The sequence below is a fragment of the Rhinolophus sinicus genome, chromosome 17 (assembly GCF_057876585.1).
Source record: "Rhinolophus sinicus isolate RSI-liver-muscle chromosome 17, RSI-T2T, whole genome shotgun sequence".
Classification (NCBI taxonomy): Eukaryota; Metazoa; Chordata; class Mammalia; order Chiroptera; family Rhinolophidae; genus Rhinolophus; species Rhinolophus sinicus.
The window spans coordinates 185,164,868-185,179,291 of NC_142517.1; the positions used below are offsets into that span (position 1 = coordinate 185,164,868).

At 33.4% G+C, this 14,424-nt stretch overlaps 1 protein-coding gene across 37 annotated transcripts in view; it reads left to right on the top strand.

The window, feature by feature from the left end:
• ABI2 (abl interactor 2) overlaps window positions 1-14,424 on the top strand; it is a 105,225-nt gene that overhangs the window by 44,475 nt on the left and 46,326 nt on the right. For 28 of the 37 annotated variants that reach the window (XM_019726864.3, XM_019726869.3, XM_074340603.2 and 25 more), the window contains exon 2: window positions 3,777-3,944. The exons of the other annotated variants lie outside the window; for them this stretch is intronic. In XM_019726864.3, coding sequence (XP_019582423.1) covers window positions 3,777-3,944 — 168 coding nt within the window. The remainder of the gene's footprint in view (window positions 1-3,776; window positions 3,945-14,424) is intronic. 37 annotated transcript variants of the gene reach the window in all.

The window sequence follows — 14,424 nt, forward strand, 5'->3', positions numbered from 1 at the left end:
TTTTTGAAAAATTGCCAAGCGGCTGTATCATTTTTCATTCCCACCAACAATGAGTGAGAGCTCCTGTTGCTCCACGTCCACATCACACTTAGTGTTGTCAGTGTTCTGGATTTTGGCCCCTCTAATAGGTGTGTAGTAGTGTCTCGGTTTAATGTGCATTTTCCTGATCACATAGGATGTAGAGTATCTTTTCATATGCTTATTTGTCATCTGTATATCTTCTTTGATGAGGTGTCTGTGAAGGTCTTTGGCCTGTATTTTAATTGTTTCTTTTCTTATTGTTGATTTTTAAGAGTTCTTTGTATATTTTGGTTAATAGTCCTTTATCAGATGTGTCTATTACAAATATTTTTTCCCAGTCTGTGGCTTGTGTTCTCAGTTCTCTTGACATTGTCTTTTGCAGAGCAGAGGTTTATAAGGAGTCCAGTTTATTAATTATTTCTTTCATGGGTCATGACTTTGATGTTGTATCTCAAAGGTCATTGTCATACCCAAGGTCACCTAGGATTTTTTCTCTATCTTCTAGGAGTTTTATAGTTTTGCACTTAACTTTTAGGTCTGTGATTGACTTTGCATTAATTTTTGTGAAGAGTTTCAGGTCTGTGTTTAGATTCATTGTTTTGCATGTGTATGTCCAGTCGTTCCAGCACCATGAGTTGAAAAAGACTGTCTTTGCTCCATTTCATTTTGCCTTTGCTCCTTTGTCAAAGATCGGTTGACTATATTTATGTAGGCATATTTCTGTTCTGTTCCATTGACCTTTTTGTCTTCTTTCATCAGTGTCGCACTGTCTTGATTACTGTAGCTTTATAGTGAGTCTTGAAGTCGGGTAGTGTTAGTCTTCCAATAATGTGTTTTTCTTTTCCTTCAATAATGTGTTGGCTATTCTGGGTCTTTCCCATCTTTTTATAAACTTTAGAATCAGTTTGTTGATACCCACAGAATAACTTGGTGGTATTTTGGTTGGGCTTGCACTGCATCTGTATTTCAATTTGAGAAGAATGGACAATGTCGATTGAGTCTTCCTTTTCATGAACATGGACTGTTTATTTAGTTATTGATTTAATTCATCAGAGTTTTGTAGTGTTCCTCATATAGATCTTCTACATATTTTGTTAGATTTGTACCTAAGTATTTTATATGTTGGGGTTTTTAATGTCAAACTTGCTTATTGCCGGTGTATGGGAAAGCAGTTGACTTTTGTATAATAAACTCGTATCTTGCAATCTTGCTGTAATTTCTTACTAGTTCCAGTTTTTTTGGTCACTACTTTTAGATTTTCTACATAGATGATTATGTCATATATGAACCTTCCCTGTATCCTCCCTTCTCTTAGGGATCCAAGAATAGGGTGTGTTTTTTTTCTTTTAACACATTAAAAACCATTTTGTTTTATTAATTAAGTTCATGCATAGTCTTAAGTAAAGCATTTCAAAATTCACTGTCTGCTCCCTGTCAAAACACAGATTACAAGCAATCAAGAATCATCCTTATTCTTCTGATATAATGATCTGAGAGTTGTCCTTTCTATAGTTTTGAAGGCTGAGGCTAATAATTTAGTAAATGTGGATGTATAATAAATTTATGCCCCTTTAGAAAAGAGTTAGCGATACTCTTCTCTGGTACCTATGAAGATTTCTTTGTTTCAACTACATTAACTAACATTCTTGATTTACAACAATTGTTGTTATGAAGGTACGTCAAGATTTTAATGGGCTGCCAGTTTTTTTTTCCTTTAAAGAGCAGTTTGAAGAAATTGGTGTAACATTTTATTTCTACAATTCAGAATGTTCCTCTGTTTTACTTTAAATGAAGAATGATGCCCAGAACACCTGCTTCATGATGTGAATTACTTCACTGTTATAAGTCAACCACAAATAGCATCTCCATTTAGATTTGCTTTATACATTTTACATTATAGGGTCTTTAATATTTCATGGAACAGTAAATATACATGAAGCCCACCTAATATAAGGGCCTCTCATATCTTTGATGCAACAACAATCAGCCACATGATTTCACATACACACTAGGAATAAAGGCATAGCATAAAGTGATTAATAGTAATCATATTTGTTTTTCAAACAATCTCAAGTACTGTCAATATAAAAAGGGATACATTGAAAGTAATTATATCTGCCCAGATAGCCATCCCCTTGATCCTGTGAAGCATACTAACAAATTATCTAAGTGTTTTAATTTTGGGTTAGTCTGTATAAGAAATACTCTGATTTTGAGTAATGTCTAAAACGTGTTAATGACTTACTGTTTTGTACTGTAAATTCAAGAAAAGTTGTTGAATTTTCCAGTGTGTTCAGCTTTTTGTTTGTTAAGATGATGTGTCAACTTCCAAGCGCCCTACATGCACATACAGCATCTGGAAGTCTGTAAAATGGTTTTTGAAAGTATTTATTTTTGACCAAATTTGTTTTCAATTCTTGTCAATTTAAGCATTGATAAGATTGAGATTACTACGGATTGAAATGAAAAGAAAAAGAAAATTAGCACAGTGATTCTTAACTTTTTTCAAGTTAAAATAGTATCATTTGGTTATTTTATTAACTGCTGCTTCATCCAAAGAATTTTTCTCCCCCTAGAAAAACTTGTATATGGGGTTGTTGATTCTGACTCCTGCAGTGTGAGGGAGAGGGGAGGGTGGGACATAATGGACTTTGAACAGTTAGTGACCTTTGATTTGTATTTTTAGAAAGTGGTTTTTGTTATCCATTATCTTATCTGAGGTTCACAACTACCGTGTTTCCCCAAAAATAAGACCGGGTCTTATATTAAGTTTTGCTCCAAAAGACGCATTAGGGCTTATGTTCAGGGGATGTCCTCCTGAAAAATCATGCTAGAGCTTATTTTCCAGTTAGGTCTTTTTGGGGGGGAAACACGGTACTTAGAATGGTTGATACAGAGATTCATTTCCTTGCTTTGTAATTGAGGAAATTGAGAAACTGACTCTTGTCCAAGTTGACATATTGTAGTAAATGGTACAGCTGACATTCAGATAAAAAGTTTCTGGTTCAGAGACTTGTGTATTTTCTACTGAACCTTCTACGTACTGAACTGCAGTTTTTTTTACAGGACTAGGTAAAAAAGATGGTGTTTGGCAGTTAGCAGCTTACCATGTGTGTCCTTACCATTGCTTTTCATTGTGACCTTAGAAATAAATCACTTTTTACTGTGCTTTCTGTTTTTCGAGTAGAGTTTATAATACTTGGCCAAGTTAGGTCCCATAGGATTATGACACTTAAAATGCTTGTGAAGAAAGGGTTCTTCCATCATTTTTATTTTGTCATGATTATTGCCATTTTATTTACTTTGTTATTTTTATCATTATTATCATATTATAATTACTTTAATCAGACATTACATTATAGCCACATCTCACATATTAAAATGGAAGGAAAGGACAAATACAGGAAAGTAGAATAAAGTAGGCCAGAATTTATACATTCAAATCACGCTACCTTTCCCAACAGTGACTTTGAGAAGCTATGTACTTGGTGCCATTGCTCAGAATATCCATTGGATCTCCCCTTTTAAATAATGGCTTCAGGATTTTATTTGTATCTGTACAAAGATATATCTATTCAACATGAAAATATTAGTGAACTCACTTGTTGGATTTTTACATAATTAGTTTTCGGAACAGTTTTAGCTTGTGTGTGTAAATTCAGCAACAGAATGGTTTTGATGAGTATTTTTGTAGGTTAGATTGACAGAACGGGTTATTTTTGAATTAATGGTGGTTGTTTTGTGTTTTTTCCTAGTCAGCAGATAAGCAGAGAGCCCTAGAAGAAACCAAAGCCTACACTACCCAGTCCTTAGCAAGTGTTGCCTATCTGATAAATACCTTGGCCAACAATGTCCTGCAGATGCTGGATATCCAGGCATCCCAGCTACGAAGGATGGAATCGTCAATCAATCATATTTCACAAGTGAGACCACACTATTTTCCTACTTTGTCTCTGAGGAGCGCTTAGTAAACAGGCCATCTGTACTGCTGGCAGCCTTTATTATGTGAGCTAATATGATTTGGAAAGTACAATCTAAGTATTTCAAAATGAGTGTTTTTTGATTCTGTCTTTTAGTGGAGTGATTATCTTCTCTGATTTTGATAGGGAAGTAAACTTTAATGGTTTCTATTAAAACCCAGAGGTGAAAATTTGTCGTTTCTTCCAACTGGTACCAAATTTCATACTTCTTTATCTTTTTAAAAATACAAATGTATTGATGACTGGTTTACATTATTTTTTTCTGTTGGTAGGATTTTTGTGTACCGGGATGGTACCATACTATAATAACAGAAAGGTTAATCTAAGTTACCTTATTAAATTATCTTTATATAGAACTTAAAAAATTAATGTTATACTAATTTCTATCGTAAAAGTCATGTTCATGAGTATATAGAAAAAATGGAAAAAAGGAGACCCTTTCCCCACTACTCAAATTTTTCACTATTACTCTTTTGATACATTTTTTCCAAAAACATTTTTCTTGTAGTTTTTAAAATGTAGCTGTGATTATGTTAAGTATAGAATTTTGGGTTCTGCTCTTTTAACTTACTACTACAACAGACATCTTTCAATGATGTTATAAGCTCTTCATAAACATTTTCAGTGGCTGCATAATGTTGCATGTATATGTCATAGCTTTCCTAACTATTCCTATATTAGGGGCTGTTGTAAATAATGCTGCAATGAAAAACCAATTCATAATTACAAAATGCAATTTTAAAAACATTAAAACAGTAAATGTTTTGATCTGTCTGCTTCTTTGATGAGATCTTTAGAGCTTTTCTATTTTAGCACTCTCACCATTTGAGTAACTGGGTAGTATTTAATACTCTTTTTAGACCTAAATGATTAGAACTCTCCTGGAATAAAAAAAAAGTTTTATAATGTACATATTATCTTTTTTCTATATAATCTTAAGAGTTCAGGACTCTTCTGAAATTGACTAATCCAACAATTTTTCAATTTTGGATGTTTAATTTGTATGACTAGATCAACTATAATCCAGATAATTTAATCAGATATGGGAGGTATACGTTATATTTCTGTTAAATGTTCATCAGATTGATATAGAGGAATTTTTAATTCAATGTTATTTAACCTTAAATCTGAATTTGGATTTCTTCACATCCCGTATAAGGGTTTCTTCACATCCTGTATAAACTTCATGGATATTGTATAGCTTATTGCTTGTTGTATTGCTGTGTCTCTTAAACAAAAAACAAAAATAACAACAAGGACAACAAAAAATTGGTGACGTTTAATGAGTGAGAGGTAAATTTTATTCTCAAAGGACCACCTCGAGGAAATAATGTGGCATTTTAAATGATTAAATAGATGAACTTGGTTTTCTATGGAAGGAGGGATGCTAATTAATTAATAATCTGGTACAGAATTTCAAAGTTTATACTTGAGAGTTAAAACTTCTGCATGCTAAAAGTCTTAGTTAAGGACCCAAAAAAGAAAGCAAGAAGAAAAGTGCAAACGCAGAAGAGAATTTAATATGTTAGAGTTTCTAAAAGGAGGGACAGCTTTTTATTCGTTTGTAGGAGAAAGTAGGAGAGATTGTGTGGGTAGATGATGACAACAAGCAGATGACCATGCAAGATAATCATCTATTTTCTGATTAGAATTCTGTAATTCTTGGGTAGGGAAGAGTAGCAACCTTAAGGAAGAAGGTGAGTAAGTGTACTCTAGGTTGTATTTATATTAATTCATTTAATGACAACATTTTTTTTTGAGTATCATATAAATTTATATTTAATATGGTCTAATTAATACTATATTTTAAAACTATTCTAATGGAATAAGTAAAAAACAGGATTGATGAATGGATAGAGATTAATAGGGGCCTGAGTCAGAGCTTAAGAACATCTTGAACCATCTTCATTTAGGGTTGAGCGTTTGGAGGGCAGTACCTGAAGAGGTGAGGGATCTGTAACTGTCTAGCAGCTGTTAAGTCATACAAAATACCATGTTTCCCCGAAAGTAAGACCTAGCCAGACAATCAGCTCTAATGTGTCTTTTGGAGCAAAAATTAATATAAGACTCGGTATTATATAAGACCTGGTCTTACAGTAAAATAAGACCCGGTATTCTGTTCTGTTCTGTTCTGTTCTGTTCTGTTCTGTTCTGTTCTGTTCTGTTCTGTTCTGTTCTGTTCTGTTCTCTTCTGCTGGTCTTATATTATAGTAAAATGAGACCCAGTCTTATATTATACGCAGTCTTATAGTAAAATAAGACCTGGTATTATATTATATTATACTAGACCCGGTCTTATAATAAAATAAGACCCGGTCTTATATAAGACCCGGTATTATATTATACCTGGTCTTATAGTAAAATAAAACCTGGTATTATATAATATTTATTATATGTATTATATTATATATTATACCTGGTCTTATCTTATAGTAAAATAAGACAGGGTCTTATATTAATTTTTGCTCCAAAAAACGCATTAGAGCTGATTGTCCAGCTAGGTCTTATTTTCAGGGAAATACGGTAGGTAGTATGTTGGATGAGGGGTTGAGTAGGGGAGAAATGGTTGATGGAGACTATATCTATGAAATAAGAGTAAATTTAAAAATTTCTTATATATTTTTTAGCATTTGCCTTAAGGATTGAAATTTTTTTCAATTATGTTTAATATACAAGTAGAGTCTTTTGTTTTAAAAGTCAGTTGAACATCAAAGCCATTTGATGCTCTTTATACTGAAAGATTATTCCGTAGTTTAAGAAAATATTTTCTGTTTATAAAACAAATTCTCAGTAAATACTCTAAAGCAAGGGTTAGCAAACTTTTTTTCTAAAGGGTCAGATAGTATTTTAGGTTTTCTGTGCCACATTTGTTTTCAGTATCATATTGTTTTTTGTGTATATTTTTAAACAACTATTTAAAAATGGAAAAACTATTCTTAGCCTGTGGGCCATATAAAAGGCTGTAGACCGTATTTAGCATGTAGGCTGTAATTTGCAAGCCCTTGCTCTAAAATACTGTTCTCTCAAATGTTTGGTAATTAGATTTTATTATGCTTTATTAAAAATGTTATTAGGTTTTTAGAGGGAGCCAGAAGATTCTTAAGATATCTTGAGACCAGATTTTTTTGCCATTTGGGCAAAAATCCTAGGTTTGGAAAATTTGGAGAGAAGATTGAGTTGAAGAAGCAAAGAAGTGGAAGTTCAGTCAGGTCAAAGACAAGATCATGTTTATTGGAATGGTCGTATGTGTCAAGAGTTGTGAGGATTGTTTGGTAGAGTGTTCAGGACCAGTGGGTTATAGCTGAGGTATTCGATTTCTTTCCTCATGTTTTTCCTTTCTCTTGGATAATAACCTTGTTACTTTTCGTCCTTCTAGTGCTCTAGCTCTTCTCTCCATTTTAGTGAAAATGAATACTGAGTAGGATTGAGAGGGGGAAGGTAGGGGATCTAGATTTCACTTTGGTTCTTCTGCTGGCTTGTGACATTTGGCTTTGAACTTCAGTTTTCTCATCTGTAAAATGATGACTGATTAGGTGATTTCTGAGCTATCTTCCATCTTGAATTTTTTATTCTTCTGAGATTCCCCAAAATGTACTTGATTTGTATTTGCTTTATTCTCTTTCTATTCTGCTATTCAGCTCTGTTTATGTCCCCCTGACCTCAGCCACCTATCACTGTGCTGTAACTGAACTATTTCCCAAATTCTCTGAGTTTGAATCTGAGGATGGGAATTCTATTGCCTGTATCAACTATGTGTCAGGAAGAAATACTTAAAAAAAACACACAAAAAAACAAACGTAATAACCCATTTTCTAAATGTCAAACATTTTGAAAAATAAAACAGAATTTGTTACAAATATTTAGTATCAGACACTTTCTTGTACTAAAAGGACAATACGATACTGAGTAGTGTACTAATTTCTACTGCACTCACCATATCCATAAAGAAGTACAGGCATATTTCATTTTATTACACTTCTCTTTATTGCCTTTTTTCCCCGCCCACAAGTTGAAGGTTTGTGGTAACGCTGCATTGAGCAAGTCTATTGGTGCCATTTTTCCAGCAGGCTCAGATTACTAGTATTTTTTAGCAGTAAAGTCTTTTTTATTGTTTGTTTGTTTTTTTTTACCTACAAAAGTGTGTCCTCTTTAATGTTAATGAGAGCACTATACACAGCAGAGATATAACTTTAGACACATTGGTCTGGGTTTACGTATTACATTTTCACTTACGGAGAATGTTATTTCAAAATTATGTTCTAACCAAGAAAATGTGAAGATATCGATACATTTTCTGGGATTTTATGCCACAAATAGCACTGCTTAGTAGATCATTTAATATGAAACAATTGTACTCACATATGTTGTTCCATTTTCCCATTAGAGATACATCTTTAAGATGGCTTAAATACAATCATTCAGGTTATTCTAAAACATTTTAGTTATAAAATTAACAAAATACGCCTTCCATTAGTTCCTAAAGCAGGTTTTCAAATAGAAAAAAGTCAGTTGCTATACTGCAAGCATGTGATCTCATACAGCTCCATTTCTAAGGGTTTAAAAAAACCATCATGTCATGTGCTAAATTATGCAATTCTGTATTCAAAGAATTACTTTGCAAGACTGATCATTTTTTTATTACATAATATTTAGTAGTCATGCTCAATCAAGAAAGCCAACAGAAACTTGTAAATGCTCTGCTAAATAACACACTTGTTTATTACACTTGTAAATATACATACATGTTTTTTCAGTGCAGTAACATTAAAATAATCCCTGTTTCCTTAGTCATACAATTTTGCAAACTGGGGAATAAATAAGATACAAAATACATGGAGCAGATGGTACTTTTTACCCAGATGAAATCCAAAGGTTTACCTGTGAGAGTACCCTCTTGGGGACAAGATAATATCTACAGCCAACCTGCTGGAAACCTTGGCCTGATGGTTTAGAAGACCCTGAAGGTAGTAAAGAAGATGAGAATATGCCCACTGCTCCTGATTCTCTGAGCAAGCATTTACTTGGGCATAGAAAAGGCTTCTGCTTTGCATCCAGCTTTGATGTTTACAAAAAGTGTCCTCTCTCTGAATTAATGTTCACTCCCTGCTATGATCAGAACAAATTTGAAGAACATGTTGAAAGTCGCTGGAAGGTGTGTCCAATGTGCAGCGAGCAGTTCCCTCCAGGCTGTGACCAGCAAGGGTTTTGGAAGGCATGTGCAGACCCATTTTGATCAGAATGCTTTAAATTTTGACTAGTTACTTTTTATTATGAGCTAATAATACAGTTAAGCAGTTTTAAAAAATCATCTCAAGTAGGCCCTAAGGAAACCACAGGTAATTACTGCACCTTCTACCGCACTTTTCTGACCAAGAGCTTATCAATAAATATAATTTTAACCTCTTTTAATCTTACCCGCTTAAGAAAAGAAGTTCTTATGTTTGTATATTTATTCCCCAGTTTGCAAAGTATTTTTTTTTAACTGAAGTATTTACATTGTTTTTCTAGGCATAATGCTCCTCATGTGCTGGGAAACTAAAAAATTCTTGACTCACTTTGTTGTGATACTCGCTTTTTGCAGTGGCCTGGAACTGAACCTGGAATATCTCTGAGAGATGCCTGTATTAGCATAGGTTCTTGATGTGGATTACCTTAGGTAGGTTAAGGGTGGTGAATTTTAAAGAAATTCCATCTCTAGCTTTGTTACTGTTCTCATATCAATTCTTTGGAAGCATATTACTGAAAAAGCTAACTGAAAAATTTTAATCTTCAAACTGAGAGTAGGAGTTAAATTAACAGTAAATATTTTTCAAGAAATGCAGTTATCAAAGCAAACATTTAATTACACTGAATACTTGTGTAAATACACAGAACTACTTTTAATTAATTATAGCATTATGTGTAAGGATGAATGCTATTTACTTTGTCTATGATTTTGTGCCCATTTCCAGTAAGTTTAAAAAAAAAATTTATAGAACATTATTCAAAGTAAATTCTTATAAACTGGTAAACTAAAATTCTTCTAAGCCAGGCCCATCTCTTTTCTCAACTATTAAAAACTGTACTGCATTCAGTTCATCGTGGCTTACAAGAAAATCGAGAGCTCAAAAGGCAATATAAAGAACTTTAAAAGTAGTGTTCCTCCCATCCTCCCAAGAGCTGACTAGAATTTGTTGGGCCAGGAGTTGAAGTAGTTAAGTAGCAACTAGAGGAGATAGAAAGGAATGATTATAAAATAAGAATGGAAGTAATTCTTCCCGAGGGTTAGTTAGGTACTAAAAGACTGGAAGAGGAACTCAGCATCTAAGATAATTTTTTTAAAAAAAACTTTACATATATATGTCTACCGTGTTTCCCTGAAAATAAGACCTAGCTGGACAATCAGCTCTAATGCGTAACTTTTGGAGCAAAAATTAATATAAAACCTGGTATCATATCATATATCATAGACCCGGTCTTATATTAAAATAAAACCGGGTCTTATATTAATTTTTGCTCCAAAAGACGCATTAGAGCTGATGGTCCAGCTAGGTCTTATTTTCGGGGAAACACGGTATAATCATATAGTATATACATATATGTGTCTATAAACATATATATACATGTGTGTGTGTGTACATATACTTACACATATATGTATATTCCAGGGATACCAAAAAAAGTGTACAAGTGGACACTTTGGTCAGCGTTGCTCAAGCAGTAGTTCGCCGTAATCAGAAGTGTCTGACGCTAATGGTAACCACTTTGAGCACCTCTTGTCATTGCAGAAGCCAAACGTGACTTTTGTTATCAGTATGTATTGAGTATTACAATTTTAATACGGTTTTCCTTTCTTAAAATGTGTGTACATTTTTTTGGACCCCTCAGTATGTATGTATGTGTGTGTACGTGCGCATGCATGCACACACACACACACACACACACATCCATGTTTAAAAATTCCCATATTTAAATTAAGGAAATCTCATTAAAGGTTATCAGTATGTAATTATGCATAGAAAGTAGGATTTCCAGAGTTCTTAATTAATTACAGATGGATAGTTTATATCATTTAAAAAAGTGAATAGCTGAAAATTACCCATTCAGTTTGTTAGTAACTAATTTGTTTTATGAAAGATGAATTAATTAAAGCATATTATATTTGAATAATTAAATACTTATTTGAAACAGTATCTTACTAATGAAGAAATTGAGACATACTTAAAAACACCCTACTTAGTTGAGTTAATCCACTGTAACTGTTTGATTGCAGATGTTTTCCCACACTGATGGGCAGCTAACTGAGGTAGTGCTATCCAGTACAGTCAACTCTCGATTATCTGTGGTAATGGGAAACAACAATGCATGGATAATCCTAATACCAAATACTTTATACAGTACCTTCCTGTCTGCTGTGGCCTGAGCATGTGCTTGGGTCCCTGATGGAGATGTGGGAGCGGGGCTCAGGCTTGCAAGGGAACTGGGAGTCAGTATGATTGTCTCAAGGTAATAAGAGGTATCCTAGGGAAGCCTGGGTTTGGCACTGCGTGGCTGAAGTGTCATGGGGGGAGCCTGCAGCATGCAAGACCAGCTTGGCAATAGCAGTTAAGAAGGAAACAAATTAATAAAGACCTATTAATAACAATAGATGTTTAAGTCCTGCACAATTGCAGTGATATTACTTGGTGTGTTTTTTGGTTAACAGGTAGCAAATAATAAAATATTAATAGCAGTGTACTTGCATTAGTTTTGGTCTTTGCTAGCTAAGCACATTTTTTACTTGCTACAGGTGAGTGCTGTTATTGAGCCTCTTCTAAGTAAAAGTTTATTGTCATATAAGTACAGGCATACCTTGGAGATACTACAGTTTCGGTTCCAGACCACTGCAATAAAGTGAGTTGCCATCTTTTTGCTGGTGTACGGTCTTGCTTTCAATTTGTAAAAAAATATTCAACATCTGTGAACCACAGGAAAGCTAAGTTCAATAAACCAAGGTATGCCTGTAGTAATTTTCGAAAACCACGATAAATTTGAAATAGTTTTCATCTTATTAAAATTCTTCCTAAATATCAATGTTGAACTTGTACTTCCAAAATTTAACTTAATACTTTTTTAGCATTGTAATGTCAAAGAACATCATGAAGGCAAAAGCAGTAGTAACTACTGAAAACTATGAATTTGATTTAGGTAAAACATAGTAATTTAAAAATACTTTGTGGGAGCTTTACAAACATTCTTTTAAAACTGACAATTGGCTGTGAGTTCATGAATGTTAAAGCTGGATTTTAGGTATATGGATAGTGTTCATTATATTACTGTCTAATTTGAATATGATTATATTTTCCACAAGAGAAAACTTTGAAAAATTTGAAGTAGGTGATTGCTGAAAACTTCAGAAAACTTCTGGATCAAATTTTCTCTTCTTTATTTATGGAGTAGATGTATTGTTCTCCATTAAGTTATTATTCAGACTCCAAATAAAACCATAGCTATTCTGAAGGTATATTTGCTTCTGTCCACAGGAACTCCTATGGTTCAAACCAATACGGTAGTCAGAGGGCAAGAATACAAATTATATTCTAATTTTCTTAATCAGATATTATTTTCATTATTGTAGATGTTTTTAAAAAGTTAATGACACCAAACATCTAAATTTAGGCAGTCACTAGAGGCATTAATCTTGAGTCAATGCTTGTACAAAGTTTGGAAACAGTTCATATTTGAGAGTGCATAATGTAAGGGACCAGTGAATTAGTCCTTAGAAAGAAGTCATTGGGGGCCAGATCAGGTGAGTAGGGAGGGCGGTCCAATACAGTTGTTTGTTTACTGGCAAAAAACTCACTCACAGACAGTGCCGTGTGAGCTGGTGCATTGTCGTGATGCAAGAGCCATGAACTGTTGGTGAAAAGTTCAGGTCGTCTAACTTTTTCATTCAGCCTTTTCAGCACTTCCAAATAGTAAACTTGGTTAACTGTCCAGTTGGTACAAATTCATAATGAGTAATCCCTCTGATATCAGAAAAGGCTAGCAACATCGTTACAACAAGTTCGCAAACTTGTCAGACCTTGTATGCCTTTTGTTCTTACTGCTAATTAATGTAAGAAGCAGTAAAGAACATTTTTCTCCTCGTAATTCCTTCAGCCAATTCCTCTTAGAGTTTAGTGTTGAGAAAATTGTCACTTTCCTAAGGAGGGGATATATTTCCTTGTAACTCACTATATTTCTATTTTGCCTTCTCTTCCAGGAAACTAAGAGCCCAATTTTATGTCCTATTATATAATAACTATCCCTTACTTAGGCTTATAGTTCTGTAATCTTTTCCTTTGCTATGTTGGTCTTCCTTTTATTCTTACTGAAATGGTCTGTGGGCTGTATGTATGTGTGGATATAAAGAGAGCATGTAAGTAAGTATGTAAGTGCCCCCAGACTCCAGGTATGACCAAATGTTTTAATGCTTTAAGTCTCATTTTTTTCAAGCAATTTACAAATGTGTGCTTATTATAAAATATAACTGTATATTGGTACAAATAATAAGTGGAAAGTTGCTCCCTTCTTTTCATTCTCCAGAGATTTATTAATATTTCTAGCATGAAAATTTGAAATTGAAGTTCCAATTTGCCATGAGCTTAAGAATTCTATTATAGTTGTTTGGGTTTGCATTCTTATGGTTTTATTTCTGAATTAGACAATTACATTTCTAAAAACTGAGCAGAGTAGAAACAATGTCTCAAGAGGATTATATACTCTGATAAATTTTCTTTTATTGATATGACAGAGACCAGCTATATAGAAAGTGCATATTTTGTATGGTTTTTGTTTATTTTGAAGTGTACTTGATAAGTATGAAATCTTCCTATCCCATATTTTTAATGATTCAGGATGACTCATAAAAAATTATTCAAAATGAGATTAATATATAAACTTCTTTTTTCTGTCACAGCTCTCCCAAGTAGTTGAAAAAGAAAGCAGATTTCTTAGTTTACCTAACATGCACAGAAAAAGCTCAGATTATTTTTGTCTTAAAAAGAAATACTTAAAATGCTTAGGTTATTACCTCAGACAGTCTTTGATTTGATGTTTTATTTAGATATTAGTTTTGAAGCTTATAGATTCTGTTGCTTTTAAGATCTTTTGGTTGAAATAGGCTTTGAATTTGTTTCAAGTTCCTTTCATACTTTAGGTAGTTTAGGATAAATCACCAGTTTTCAGATTTCTTAAAGTGGTTTTTAATAATGTCGTGATGGTTGTCATCATTTCTTTCCACTTCTATGTTATTACCTGGTTCTTCTTTTAGAAAGGAGAAATTAAACTAGGACTGTGAAGGAATTAGCAGAAGTGTCTTTTACTTGCTGTTTGAGCCAGAAATGATGGTAAGAGATGTGAACAATTTTAGTGAAGTAATTTTCAAACTGTTTGACTGCATCCCACAGAAAAAAATACATTT